The 14,704-nt window shown below is 41.4% G+C and overlaps 2 protein-coding genes across 4 annotated transcripts; one reads left to right on the top strand and one right to left on the bottom strand.

Annotated features, from left to right (window-relative positions):
• The first annotated feature begins 2,158 nt into the window (after window positions 1-2,158).
• LOC124298605 (uncharacterized) lies at window positions 2,159-12,259 on the top strand. 3 transcript variants are annotated; one of them, XM_046750806.1, is made up of 8 exons: window positions 2,159-2,414; window positions 5,544-5,896; window positions 6,032-6,160; window positions 6,256-7,644; window positions 8,399-9,229; window positions 10,583-10,751; window positions 10,874-11,231; window positions 11,323-12,259. In XM_046750806.1, the coding sequence occupies exons 2-8, from the start codon at window positions 5,555-5,557 to the stop codon at window positions 11,681-11,683; spliced, it is 3,579 nt and encodes a 1,192-aa protein (XP_046606762.1). In that variant the 5' UTR covers window positions 2,159-2,414; window positions 5,544-5,554; the 3' UTR covers window positions 11,684-12,259. The 3 variants fall into 3 exon arrangements, with proteins under 3 accessions (XP_046606762.1, XP_046606760.1, XP_046606761.1); XM_046750804.1 differs by having other exon boundaries at window positions 5,990-6,160; XM_046750805.1 differs by having other exon boundaries at window positions 5,530-5,896; window positions 5,990-6,160.
• A 798-nt stretch (window positions 12,260-13,057) lies between these two features.
• Window positions 13,058-14,076, bottom strand: LOC124298612 (N-alpha-acetyltransferase 11). The gene has a single exon (XM_046750819.1). It carries the CDS (start codon window positions 13,855-13,857, stop codon window positions 13,297-13,299), a length of 561 nt encoding a protein of 186 aa, XP_046606775.1. The 5' UTR covers window positions 13,858-14,076; the 3' UTR covers window positions 13,058-13,296.
• Window positions 14,077-14,704: the final 628 nt, after the last annotated feature.

Below are 14,704 nucleotides of genomic sequence, written 5' to 3'. Positions count from 1 at the left end.
TTGGGGATTGATGGAGAGACGGTGAGATGACCGCCAGTAGATATTACAATATTGATTGTTGACTGACACTTTTTCGGCGGATATTGCGAAGCTGCACAAATTCACACTTCTCCTCCATAATATCATACCTGTATCATATGCTGGTATCGCAATAAAATATGAAAGAAAAAATCTTTTCCATCTGAATTTCTACATGAGAAAATGAGTGGCTCGCAATGCTTCAGGAACTGGTTTTATGATAGATTATCGTTCCGTAATTCCCGGCTGGTGGAGTTGATGACCTCAAACCTTAAACTTAGGCACTTCTTCGCCTGGAATACTCTTGTATGATCACTTAACTCTGTAAAGAACCGGAACTTATGTTGATTCAGTGTGCGCATCAAGCTTCACTGGAAACGCATTGCGACACAGGCCCTTCAAACCACGTATCACTTTTGTTCGAGTTTCGTCTCTGCAGAACGAATATGACTGTTGGATTTACGTATATCCACGCAGAACCTTCGCGATGAGGATTGAGAAGTTAATCAAAACACTTCTGGAAATATGCAATTATGAAATTCAGATTCTAGCGGTCAGATATCACAACATCAAACGGTTGGTTCTCGGAGTTTGCGTCTGCCCTCCTTGGCAGTACATATTTTGAAACAACCTTAGGTCCGGAATGGCGTATTGGCATTCGGGCTCCTGTAGATGAGATATTAAGATCAGACGCCCCACCATCAAACATGAGTAACTACGGGTATAACCAAAGTACGTGGTAAGGAGCTTGAAGCAGTTGGATGAATGGAAATTAATTGTGTAATGAATTATGGATAAGTCTAGTCTAGGTAAAGCTAGGCCAGGTGTACTATTTTCGTCAACGGATACTTGCGCAACTAACTCCAGCTCAAAGATCCTGGTTAGTGCATTGCACTCCATCTAATCTGTCGCGGTGGGTACTCTGCATGCGGCGCACATAATATTTGAGGGAACTTCACGGTGAAAGATGACCATATTTTTACACGGGATTCGTAGTACATTTTTACTATTGAACTAGATGGAATCCCAAGTTTCATTTACCAGTAGTTTAAACAATCAGAATAATTTAAAATTTGACTGTCCTTACCATGATCCCAGCAAACCACTTTTTCAGTCTGGTTTCAACTACATCCAATTCCCAAGAGCTGAAAACTCGCTCGAAAATTTACAGAATTCGTACATTAGATGTGTACCTAGTTAACTCTCATTATAAAGTGTGATTCAGTTTTTCAAAGATACTTCCTTTTGTGATACCGTTCTTGATACATTATGTATAAGATATTCTTATATTTTTCTGTATATCCTAGTTTTCCTGAACTGGTAAAATTACGACATCTGACAGCAATGATTCTGCGCCACGAGTTCTGATAGGAAAATAAATCGTAGTCGAGTACCTTTAGCGTGTTGTGTGAATCATTCTATTGTTTTATCGTCGTTTGCCTGTATCAAAAGTGTATAAGTGTACCTGGTATATGCCGAAAGAAGTTTATTATTTTGATTCAAATGTTGCATCTCACTACGCGTATAAATCATTATAGACACATATATTCCGACTTTCTTTCTTGATGCGATTTAATGTTATAATTGTTATTATTATCGTCTTGCGATTTACCACATAACTCGATTCGGCAAAATCGCAAAAATACCATCACTTTTAAACCCTCGAAATTTATGCGGATCATCGGCTTCGTTATATAATCATAAATTACTCGTGGAGTAATCAAAGTTGGATAAACCTTTGTGAAAATATACTACAGCTTCACCCATTGAGAATCAGTGAAACTAGAATGAAAGAATGCGGACTTAGGTTTTGTCATCATTGCGATATTACGTACACATAGTCCGTAGTTTTAGCAATCACTGTTACGTTCATTCATAAATAAATGCAGACTCTGTCGCCTGTCTCGGCACTTTTTCTCCTTCGTTATTCTAACTTCCAGAGGGGATGCAGGCTGAAGAAAGGCGTCGGATTTTCAGGTGACTCACCGAGGTGCAATCAGCCTTCGATGGATGGCTGGAGCCCCACCGCCGAAGAAAATCGAGGTGGTCGCGGACGCGGTTCCGTTGCCCCGCTGCACCAGCATCCCCGTGATGGGAACCAGTGTATAGTATATAAAAGCTTTGTCGCGTACTTCGGTCAACCACAGAAGTGCCGGAGTTAGAGTCAGAGAGGATATCTCGAACCAGAGTGAGGAGGTATAGCATATAAAACTGGGAGAAAGTGTTCGCGGTCATTCAGTCCTTAGACCATATACTCGTCTCAGTCTATGCACAATTCAGCCGAGGAGTATCGCTCGGCATAGTGGGCTTCTGGTCTACAGCCGTATATAAGAGTTACTCCGGTGTACAAGTAGCTCAGTGTCCGTGAGAGTGTTACGAGGAACGCCTCGCCCAAGGTGAGAATATTTTTTGAGAACATTTAAACAATTTTTCAATCACCAATTTCTTCATTTGGATCTTTTACAAACGCAAACATCACTGATTCACCTCGATTTGCAGTTTTCGTCTTTTTAACATTCTACTTCACAGTTTTTCTGTCGCCGAATATTTTCAAATTGTTCAAACGTAATCACTTCATCACAGAACGTAATTCTCTTGATTTTTTAAAATGAATTTCATATTTTACAATACCGATGTACAAATGTAACAAGTCATGCTGCAGGTGCAATGACAATGAATTGTACTACGGTTACCGGACATTAGAGTCATTTGAACAATAGTATAACAAGCAATAGTATCCGAGTATATTTGCTAAGGTTTTTGCCAGGAATTTGGGACCGTGCAAGGTACGTTGATTTTGGTATATCGTAGTCGACTGTACGAGTATCGTTCCAAGTTTGAGTTCCAGAGAAGCCGGTGAGTTCGGTGGGTTACGAAACTGTATAACTATGTCAAGTTTAAGAGGACTTCCCAAGCCCCGTTAATTTGTGTTTATGGCATAGAAAAGAAGCTGGACTGCGCCAGCTGCAGCTCAGTTGTGAGACTATTTTAGCAGTTTTTGGTGAATTTTGAATTGTAAATATACTCATGTAAATTGGTCTTTTCTGTGACGAGCACGTCGGTTAGTTGAACTTCATTGTGGTACGTAACCAGGCAAACTTTTGAGTGTTTATATGTTGTAATTATATTATCTTTGTCAGCAATCCAGATGTGTTTCTTAAAGAAAAAATTGCAGCATTATTAGATCCATATATTTTTCTCATTAATTGGTTAGGAACGTACCAACTATAACTGGGAATTTGATGGGCGTTAATAAATAAACTGTGAGGAAAAAATGGTTACTCCGATGATTTGGAGCAAAAAAATAAGCTATGCTGACCCGTTTGTAATATTCATCTGGTGAAAAAAACGAAGATAAACTCTGAGTTTAGCTGGCCGGTTTTTATTTTTTCAAAGTTTCCCTAAAGTAAATTACATTGCTGTCTGAAGTAAAATATAAATTTCGATCAACGTTCTTTGCTATAATCTTCCTTGATCGAGACGAAAATGCGTCTCGTGAAAATCTCAGGAATCGTATGAAAAATGTAAGAAATAACAATCGTGAAATGATCTGCGAGGAAAGAAAAAGCGAAAAAAGTCATATGCCTGTTATTAAAATTATCGTTAGAACTAATCCAGGTTATTATGGATGAACTAAAAGTATATTGTTATTCTTGTTTAATGAACTTTACTGCGTTGAGATTGATTAACATACAATAGCTTTTCCCGCCAGCACCTTCCAAGTAACTCGTCAAGACCAAGACGCGATATAATATAACATACAGGGTGAATAATTAATTTATAAGAGAAAGTTAAAATCAGTGAACCGCAAAACCACGTGGGAGGATCGCTGACGTACTTCTTATGCACGTTTGACAAACGTGTGTCTATAGGAGAGTCCCTTTTCGGAATCCAATAAATACCGTCAAACTTTCCCTACAACTTTTTGCAGTAAATCGGTATAAAAAAAAACAGTACGGTTAATGTTCGACAAAATCTTAAGACTGATGATATAAAATTAATTTTTGATCGTTTAAATTCTTTTCTCATCGTTTTCTCGATCTTTTTGAGATTATAATGGATTTATTGCTCCTAAAGAATCTCGATTCGCGTGTACGTAAGCAAGCCGTTAAATTGTTAACGACAAGATTAACGATACGAATCGCCTGTCAAATTTGGCGAGAATTACATCACCATACTACTTTCTCCGTGCGATACGAATGGGCTTGTATGTATCTACACGAAATGAATTAAACGAATTCAATCATCCTGCCAAGCTGGCGCCACAACACAGAGTTATTGTGGCATTGGTAATTCCTATACACGTAGATAGTGCGTGAAATTTATGTAGGCTGATGACTTTTGGCACATACTTCATACTTTCTCCCGAAGCGAATCCTTTGATTTCGGTAACATCTGATTCAGCTGAAAGTCAGCCCGTCCTGTCACCTCCAATTTCAGAATTAAAGTAAAACTGTGCCATATAGCCAGTGAACCCAAACCTGCAATTAGTAGAGAGGAAGTACAATTTTTATGCTTCAAGAAGTTGCACTACTGTGAATAAATCATACGTGAATTTGGGAAACAGGTACCGCGATCTCGGCTATAAACTCGTCCGCTTTGACGCGAAGACTTCTGACAAAGGACCCTTGCATGGGTCAGTGACCAGGAATGAAACTTGTTTGAAAAAACAATCGGTAGAAGAGAAAGGCGAAAGATGATGCACTTTCGCGGCGAGTGTCGGCTTGGTCGTACAACCGTGCAGAGAAATTACTGCAGTTATTACTGATTCGTGTTAATCAGTGGATTTTCGACATGTTCCATTGCGTATGTTGTGTGATATGACGAATGGAAATCTTTCGGTACAGAGGCGAAACTGTGTTTTGCCTTAGTTAAATATTATGAGATCACAGCCAAATATATGTATGAGATGAAAGTTGAGATAGGGAAAGTCAACGTTGACTTTCGCGTGTTTATGCCGAGAATCTGTAGCCCATGTAAAATTACTTTCGGCAATCAAGAACAGATACAGATTACATGAATAGGCGATGGATGTAGCGCGAATCCACCCACGCACGCCCACGAATCCAATATCTGCAGAAAAAATCTCGTCACACTTTTGAAATACATGTTATACGTAAACACACTTTGGATCCTGCGAAAGCTCATCGTTTCGAAACACCACGTTATTATGTATGCTCTTGCAAATCGTCCGCGAAATTTTTGGCGCGATTATCCATTCATGGTCTGTGAATTTCGAAACGCCAACACATGTGACAGAATAAATAGTTCTCTAGCCAACTAGGTTCGAGAAAATTAAGAAACTAGTTTGCATGTTGGAACGTTCGTAAGAGTTCCGAATTTTAATCTACAAGTGATGATCTTCACTGACAAGCCTTATCGTTGGAGAAATTCGTAATGCTTCATTGACTATTTGTAATTCAGTAAAGCTAAATGGACGGAACTTGATTTTATGAGAACGATAAGATTAAACTCGACGAGAAGTGAACCCGACAGTGAAAGCTGACGTAGGTTTTTGGTTTCAGAGTGATATACAATGTGGCGAGTGATACTGGTGAGCCTGCTGGCGCAGTGCTTGTGTGCTGATCAAGTTTCATACGGGACGTCATCGTTTCTCCAAAGTTCCTCATCTTTAAACCAACAACAACACCAACAGCAATGGTCGTGGCAAGATACGGGTAAAGACCTGCTTGCAGCAGCGAATACAGAACAGGAGGAGGCCTTTCACCCAGTGACCTTCAACGCACCCGATGCCCCCCAGCAAGGACAACAGCAGAGTGATCTGCAGAACGTCGCTACGAACTATCCACAGTATAACTCCAATGTACAGCAAGATAGTAGCGGTGTGGCTGAGGCTCTTGAACAGCAGGTTCGATTGGTAAGGATCGTTTTGGGTTCAGGCAGTTGCTTTGAGGTCCTAAAAAAAGTATGCAGATTAATTGGGCAAAAAAAAAAATCCTTTGTCTTGCAGGTAGACACTGTCATTGATGATATTCTCGTATCGAATCGACAGGGTCGCAATCTGGAAGGTTACGACGAAGTATACTCAGATCCAAACGTAAAGAGCGCTCTTCAACTTGGGAATGATACCGTAGCACGCGCCTACATCAAGGAAAAGCTGTGCTCGCTTGGCCTCATGAACGTAAGTGTCAATGATATGATTGGTCTCATGGATCTGGCAGCCTATGACCACGTTTTTTGGCATTGTGCATAAAAAACCTGTTTCTTCATTTACAGTGTGACAATCCCGAAGGAAGACGCCCATATTACTCACCCCACAGAGACATTCAGCCACAGGAAATCATTTACGCACAACCTGTCACCATTAAACCAGTTGGAAGGCCTCTTCCCGCAATTCCAGTAAAACGTCCGTACGGACCACCAAGGCCAGTGCCTGTTCCTCCGAGCTTTAGTTCTGGCCCTCCGGGACCGATATACTCTGGACCAACCGGGCCTTTCAATGGACCACCTGGATCCTTCTCTGGACCACCGCCGTCATTCTCAGGACCGAGCTATGGACCTCCACCCAGTTTTAGCGGCCCATACTCAGGCTTCAAGAAGCCGGGACCAATCTATGACTCCAAACCCATCTACGAGGGTGGAGCTTCATTCGACGGGGGGCTTGAATACGAAGACAAGTTCATCGACAAGAAGCAGCTCGTCCTTAATCAGGGCTTAGGGTCTGGAGTGCAGCAACATGTCCATCACCATTACCACCATGGTGAAGATGCGAACAACGGAGGCAAAGCTCCAACTGTTGTGGTCAACAACCCTGGCGTAGTGTCTGGGACTCCCAGTTCCATCATTGGACCTGGTCCCGTTGGTAATAACGGATTCAACAATTACGGATACGGACACGGGGGTGGAAGTTACGGTAATGGCGGGGGATTCGGCAACTCCTTTAACGAGTTCGAAAGTTTCAAAAAAGAGTTTAAAATCAAGACTCCGTCCTCCGGCAACAACCTGATCGGCTCTGGAAGCAGCAATTACGCGGACAGATACCCGAGCTACGAAAAGCCGCGACAAGATCCTACCTTCAGCACTGGCAACATTAATAAGGGATTCTCATCCAACAATTACGATACCGGTAAACAGTTCAATTCCGGATTTAGCAACAGTCAATATGACTCCAGTTCGTCGTCGTCGTACAACGGCTTCGGGTCCAGCAACGGTTTCGGGTCAAATGGCAACAACTTTGGGTCTAACGGTAACGGGAACTTCGGATCCGGAAACGGTTTTGGGTCATCAAACGGTGGAATCGACAGCGGTTTTTCGTCTTCCAATTACGACGATTGCGTTTGTGTGCCGTACGAGCAGTGCCCGGCCGTTGATCAGCTCGGACGAAAGGATGACCTCTACCTGGCCATAGACCCCAGGAATGTTGGTAAAAATATCGAGGCAGAAACCGTTGAGGCCGTTCTAACCGACGGAAATGGTACAATGAGCGTTGTTCGAGTACCTAAGGGCGTAAACGTCACGGAAGAGGCTGAGCACACGATAGAAGAGAACAAGAAAGCGTTGGAAGCAAATGCCGAGAAGACTGACAATAACAATGAAACGAAGAGGTCCAAGAGAGACGTTAAGGAGCTCGCGGGCGAGGAAGTCAAGAAAACCGACGCACAAGGGGTAAGGCACTAAATAATACATACTATAATTTGCATAAACTGTAGTCTATTACCATTTGCCAAGTCCAGGAGAACTCCATGAATGGTTTATACAGGATTATAGTTCATTGATTGTTCGTGACTATGTCAACTCGGACAAGGCAAAGTGTGTTTATACCTTAAGCTTGGCAATTGGTACGAATTTCTAAGAGCATGGGTTGTAAAGATATAATTCTATAACGCAGAATTACGAGGATGAGGCAAGTTGGTGTACGGCTTTTAACGCTTTTTAACGCTTTCTATAACATTAATGCACTTTCGCTCATTTCCAATAACTCTGACTTCAAATTTCATGACCTAAACTACACTCCACTTTCAAATTCCAATCAACACCTCAGACGAAACTACCTGATTCCACTTCACGTTTCCCGGTCACGTCAAATCACATCACCTGACACCCTACCAGATTACTGTTTCGTCAGTCTGAGGGGGAAAAAAAAGTACAGCAACTTAAGTCAACCGGGAACATTGCACAAGTTGAAGGTACATTCCACCGTCCAAGGTCACGCGATCAGCCATCGGCACAATGAAAATGCGAATCATTTGAATCGAGTCCGAGTAAGCAAGGACTCGGGATTATCATGTTGGTTGGTATCGTTTGGCTAGTGTTTTGGAATAGCGGCGAAAGGCGTAAAAAGCGAGGAGTGTCTAACCAACGTGCTAACCCTCTGCATCCGGGTCGTTGTAACTTTACCACGTGGGTAAAATATTTCCAGCGGCTGGTCGTTGGCGACCTGGACACCTCGAAATTGAACCTGAAGCCAACCTGGGGCGTCAGTTTTGGACTGCCACAAGGAGGAGCCGGCTACCCAATAAACCCCTACGGCGGAGATTCGCTAGTAAATCCCTACCCGGGTTACGGGGGCGGAAGTCAGGGTCTAAACCTCGGGCTGGTCTCAGTGAATCCCTTAGTTGCAGTTCAAGTGACGAAAGACGAGTACGGTGATAAGGTAGTCAAGCCGTTCGTCAACCTCCACGTCACCCCGAATCACGGACTAGTCCACAAGCTCGGCGACCTTCTCGCCTACAAGAAACAAGTCCTCCTCGGTAAACCAGGTGGCCATTATTACCCCCAGCATTACCCGGTAGGGCCCCCTATTTACGAAAAGCCATTCGGTCACCACTACCCGAGTCACGGGGGCGGCTTCGGTGCGGCTTATCCCAGTAGGCCACACTACCAACATCAATCCGTGTACAAGCCCCATTATTCCGAGGGTCCTTATGGTCAGCCCGGCTATGGCCAAGGCCCTGGTGGATATTACCGTGAAGACAACGACTACGACAGCGATTACTCCGGTGAATACGGTGATTATGCCGAGGACTACTACAGGAATTTGAGAGCAAACGATACTCAGAAGAACCTCGGGGCTTACAATGAGAAATTGCAGAGCAGTTACGATAGCGCAGAGAATGACTGGAACCCGTCATCGTCGTCGAGAGCGCAGACTGTTCAGGCTCAAAAGAAAGGGGACGAACGCGGGGGCCGGGTAGCTTTCCCGGAAAGGCGAAAACGCGATGTTAACCAAGTCGAACAACTGGCTCAGGAGGTAAGAGCTGGGAGTATTAGTCGGTGAGCTGAATAAAAGCCTGTGAGGATGGCCGCGGCGAACACCACGATGAGGACAGACCTGACCGGAGACACGCGCACAGAGCTACGATGATTATAAACAGTTTACATATACTTGAGAATATTTTCAAGTTCCTTTTTGCTATCTCTCTTGCTCTCGATATACATTGTATAAGTATATGCATATTTCCTTCACTTTCTCTTCGTCCATATCTCTGTATATTTCTTTCTTTTTCGCACAAACACACACTATATTTCTTTCTCTTTGTTCTTCTCTCAGTGAAAGTCTTATTATACCTGAATGACATCGCTACTAAAAACTGACTATCGACTAATTTGGTACACCGGCGAATTCTTTTACTTTTTACGAATTCATTATCAATCTGAATTATGGCGGAAACTTATTAACTAGTGTACATACAGACGATTAATTTCTGAATGCATTGCGCGCCCTCTCTCTTACTGTTTTAATTTGTGTAATGGAAAAACTATCGAACTTATACCTAGTCTCGCTAATAGACTTTCGCCGTTTGTTACTGCAGTACTAACATAATATATTTATAGCAAGTAGAAAGCATGACGAATCTATATACTATATACATGTATACCAGTATGGGCGTTAGAGCACAAGACCGTTTGCCTTTTTGACAAACCAATTTGGTACAGTAATGATTCAAACCTGAGAAATTAGTTCATCTAACAAAAAAAAATATTTTCACTTCCTTAGATGCAAAAAATATTCCTATCTGTAGATTTACCGTTACGATTATAGGTATGCATTTTGAATACACGTCGAGGACCATGCTGGTATATGTCTATATCTCACTTGCCGTAAATTGGAGTACTCGACTAAAACTGAAACATGTACATACAAAGTTATCTGACACTAAGCTACTTAATTTTCCAAATTTTCGGTGCTCGACTGCAAAGCGAAAGTCTGTAAGCATTGCTTCTGGCATTGTGAAGGTTGCGGGAAACCTGATTGGCTTTTCTTCTACTACAAATTAACTCTGGAGATGCCACAAGCCGAGGAATTCAAAACGCGAATTTACCCAGACTTAATATTTGCATAGCATAGTAAAATTTTTTAGCAAATCCGTACATAAGAAATCGCGTTTTGATTAACAATTCTCGACACTTGAAACTCAAAAATGTGGGTACAATCTTGTTATTAATTATAAAAACGACCAAGCTCAAAATCTAAGATAATGGGAAAAATACTGTTAGAAACCGTTCATGGAAAAATACAGAATTTTTTAGCTTGGCCATTTTTGGAAAAACTGCTTTGCTTTCTCATTTAATGTAACTTGACAAAATATTTTTTCAATCACAGAGACAATTTGGACGTCCTCCAGTCTGCGGACCGCGTCACGTGTGCTGTCGCCGGCAACAGATAAACCCTGGAAGGCCTAGTCGGAATGGACAATGTGGAGTCCGCAACAGCCAGGGTATAAATGGTCGTATAAAGACCCCAGCCCACATTGATGGAGACTCTGAATTCGGTAATTGGTATTCGTTGACATTGCAGTACTTTGCACACTTGGAAATCCTTGAAGCGTTTTGCCTGCACGTAGATGAAATCCGTTTGCGAAAGCAAAAGTCTAAAATTTTAAATAACTTCCAGGCGAGTATCCTTGGCAAGTAGCAATCCTCAAGAAAGACCCTAGCGAGAGCGTCTACGTCTGCGGTGGTACCCTGATCGGTCCCCGTCACATACTGACTGCGGCTCATTGCATAAAAACTCACGCCGGACGAGACCTCAGGGCACGTCTTGGAGAATGGGACGTGAATCATGACGTTGAATTTTTCCCGTACATCGAACGCGACATAGTCAGTGTCATAGTGCATCCAGAATTCTACGCCGGTACCCTGTACAATGACCTCGCAATCCTGAAGCTCGACCATGATATCGATTTTGAAAGGAATCCGCACATCAGTCCGGCCTGCCTCCCGAACAGACACGACGACTTTACTGGCACCAGGTACATACGAGTTTGAAGAACGTCGATCCTTGTCTGTCCTGCAGGAGCCTCTCGGCATGTTCATTTCGCTAATTTCTCACTTTTCGCACAGGTGCTGGACCACGGGATGGGGAAAAAACGCCTTTGGCGACTTTGGAAAGTATCAGAACATCCTGAAGGAAGTCGACGTTCCAGTGCTCAGCAACGCGGTCTGCGAGAACCAGATGCGAAGGACCAGATTAGGGTACAGCTTCAATTTGCATCCAGGTTTCATATGTGCTGGAGGTGAGGAAGGAAAGGACGCCTGCAAGGGTGACGGCGGTGGCCCGATGGTCTGCGAACGTCAAGGTCACTGGCAGTTGGCTGGTGTCGTATCCTGGGGAATTGGATGCGGTCAGGCAGGAGTCCCCGGGGTTTACACGAGAGTATCGCACTATCTCGACTGGATCCGACAGATTACGGGCCAGTTTTAAATTACGCCGATCAAGTATTATAATTAGACATTAAAAACGCGAAATAATTCAGTTCGTTCAGAAACTTCAGAACCACTTCAGAAAATAGTTTCGTGAATCATCACTCTCACTTTTGTAGTAACTTATGCACAGGTAAATAACGAGACTGGACGTTTTGTAGGACACGTGCAAAAGATTGAGTTTCAAGAAAAGGGGGTATTCACTTCAATTTGTAATTAAGTAAGGAATACGCAGACGTGAACGTCGAGCACTGTCTTTTTGAATTTTTCAAGTTTCAGTGTTCTGACTTTGCATTTAAGCGACTGTCTCAAATTACTCTGACACGAAAAATGTTCAATGTTATGGACGACTTGGCGTCTTGTGACAAGAATGTGCGTTATACAATGTTATTTAAGCTGTAACTTATTTTTTATGTATATAGAATTATTATTATATTTTAAAACATAGTTATATTAAGTACTATCTAATGTCAGCTCTTTTGTTCATTTTCATTTTGACGATTGTTTTATTTGTTTTCTTCTTGTGTTTTATACAATAATCACTAAGATTCGGGTGGAATAATACCCGGAGCGTCAAGTAATGCATATTTCTTTGCAATCTCTCGGATTAAAACGAATAAAAACCATTTTTAAAAAAATCAGCCTCATTTTTATTTATTTCTGGTGAAACTTTCTTGTATTGTCGTAAGAGAACTTTACGAAAAATTATTTTTAGTACTACGAATATTCAGAATTGAAAGGTAATTAGAATGTTTCTCTTCTGGACGTTTATCGTTTTCATATGTTAGTTTCAGCTGTTAAGTTGTCAAGTGATAAGCCAATTGAAATGTCAAATGAATTACTTCTTGAGAACTCTGAACGTACATTCCTATTTGGTTTTTTCCCTTCAGTTAGCTCGCGTAATAACTATGTCGTCTTTCTCCAACGTTTCAGTTTCACATTTCACGATATAATGTACTCGGTGATTCTGTAAAATGATCGATAATATGACTTTTTAGCAGTTGTGAATTTAATCTAGATTTATTTCACAGGATACTTGAGCTGTTGACTACTTTTTTCGAAAACTCGAATTTGTAATCAAATTTAGAGAGCGAATAACATTGGCATGTCACGGGTACAAAATTTAAATTGACAAGATAGTCCTTTTTGAAGACGAATATTTTTAATGTATTATAATTATTACAAGTTTCCCTAGTGAATGCAAATAATTTTATAAAAATTCCATTGTTTTCGTAGTATCGTCACCTGCACCCGTATTAAGTAAATGAAGCATCAATTCATAAGTATTTTCAAATATATTACATACGTGTTCTGTAAAATTGACCGGCGGTACATGAAATTAGGCTAACTCTCAAAATAATATACTCCGTTCACATTTCGTTTACTTTTGTATATTCAATAATATTTATTCTTTCTTCTATTAAATAAAATAATAATAATAATAATAGTAATAATAATGTTGCAGCTATCGAATGTTTGCGCGCAGAAAAAAATTTACGTCTGATGATTTTACGATTGGTTGGTAACATCGGTTCGTCACGAATCTTGAACTGGAATTATTCAGGGACTCAAGAACCGGTAGTAGCTGGTCTCAAATACCCAGACAAACTTTCTTCAAGAGTGTTCGTAATCACAGCATCCACCAGAATGGGTGTGCGCTGTTCCGTCTTTGGCGATTTTATCCTTCGCATGATTTTTTTCTTGATGAAAACTGCTTAGGTCCCTTTTCATTGCATAAGCGTCCTCGCCGTCTGCGTAATATTTCGGCTCAACTTCAGAGACCTCAAACTGCAGACTGCTTGTGTAGAGATTCAAGGCAGCTCTGTTGCTTCTCCTAACGTGAAGAGAAACGTACTTCGCTCCAAAGCACTCTACCATCGCTCTTGATGCCTGATTCATCAGCTTCTGAGCAATGCCCAGCCTTCTGTGTGACCTCTTTACAGCCAAGCTAGTTATGTGCCCATGGGGATTGTCCTCACAGTCCTCTTCCATCTTCGCCAGTACATAGCCAACTATTCGACGCTTTTCATCCTCCGCAACGTAGCTAAGTTGTGGCCAAGAGAGAGCGTGGTAGAGGTAGTACTTCATCTGATAATTTTCTGGCAAACACTGAAGATTACAGTGCTGCATGTTCAGCAAATCCTCCGTCGTGGCACAACGTATGTTTATTGACATTTTGTTTCTGTTATATTTTGCAGCTGTCAGCAAATTGTGAGCAGTGATCGAAGAGATGGACTTTGGAACCTGATATAATAATCGCGTGCCTGGCTAAATTATTATCGGATAGATTTTGTGGTTTCAGTCCAAGTATTAAAAATAAAATAGTTAATGTTTTCTTGTCTGATCTGCTTTTTCTTCCTTCTTTTGATCGTGAAGAAATCTATACTGTCCTCAGTCTCGACGGACCTTTTTTATCCGTGATCTACCGTTCTTTAAATCGTTTACCGAAGAAGATTCGCTCATGCCACCAAGCAACTCACGAACAAAACGGAACCTTGACAGGAAGAATTTCCATACCAAGTACCAGCCTGAAAATGAAAAAAAGGGAAGAGTCTAAAATATTTTAGAAAACATAATTTCACACAAGTATTGTTGTCATACATAAAAGTATTTTCACACATACTTTTCACTTGGAGAAAAAGAATCAGTCTTGATGCTGTAAATACTTTTAACCGCTAGCGACTATCGAGCGATGGAGTTTTAAGAAACGTAACATGTAATAATGTTAATGATATTTGATATATGAAAGTCGTAGAGTGTGCAGCAACACGGGCTTGCAAATTCCCATACAATTCCAATATTTTCCCGGTCATTTTATAAAAATTCCCCGACGTTCATAACATTATTTTGAGCTGCATAACTACTCAATATTAGTTATTTTAAATAGTAATCTTTAAAAACGCATGATGCTTATTTTAACTAATATGCTCGTTAATGAACATAAATTGGTTGAGCATCTGTATGCCCTGCTTAAGACATGTATCTATGGCAGTAGTAGGCATATGAGATGGGCTGAGGAAAT

The sequence above is a fragment of the Neodiprion virginianus genome, chromosome 2, assembly GCF_021901495.1.
Source record: "Neodiprion virginianus isolate iyNeoVirg1 chromosome 2, iyNeoVirg1.1, whole genome shotgun sequence".
Classification (NCBI taxonomy): Eukaryota; Metazoa; Arthropoda; class Insecta; order Hymenoptera; family Diprionidae; genus Neodiprion; species Neodiprion virginianus.
The sequence above is the reverse complement of the archived record's forward strand: the minus strand, read 5'-3'. Positions and strand labels throughout refer to the sequence as shown.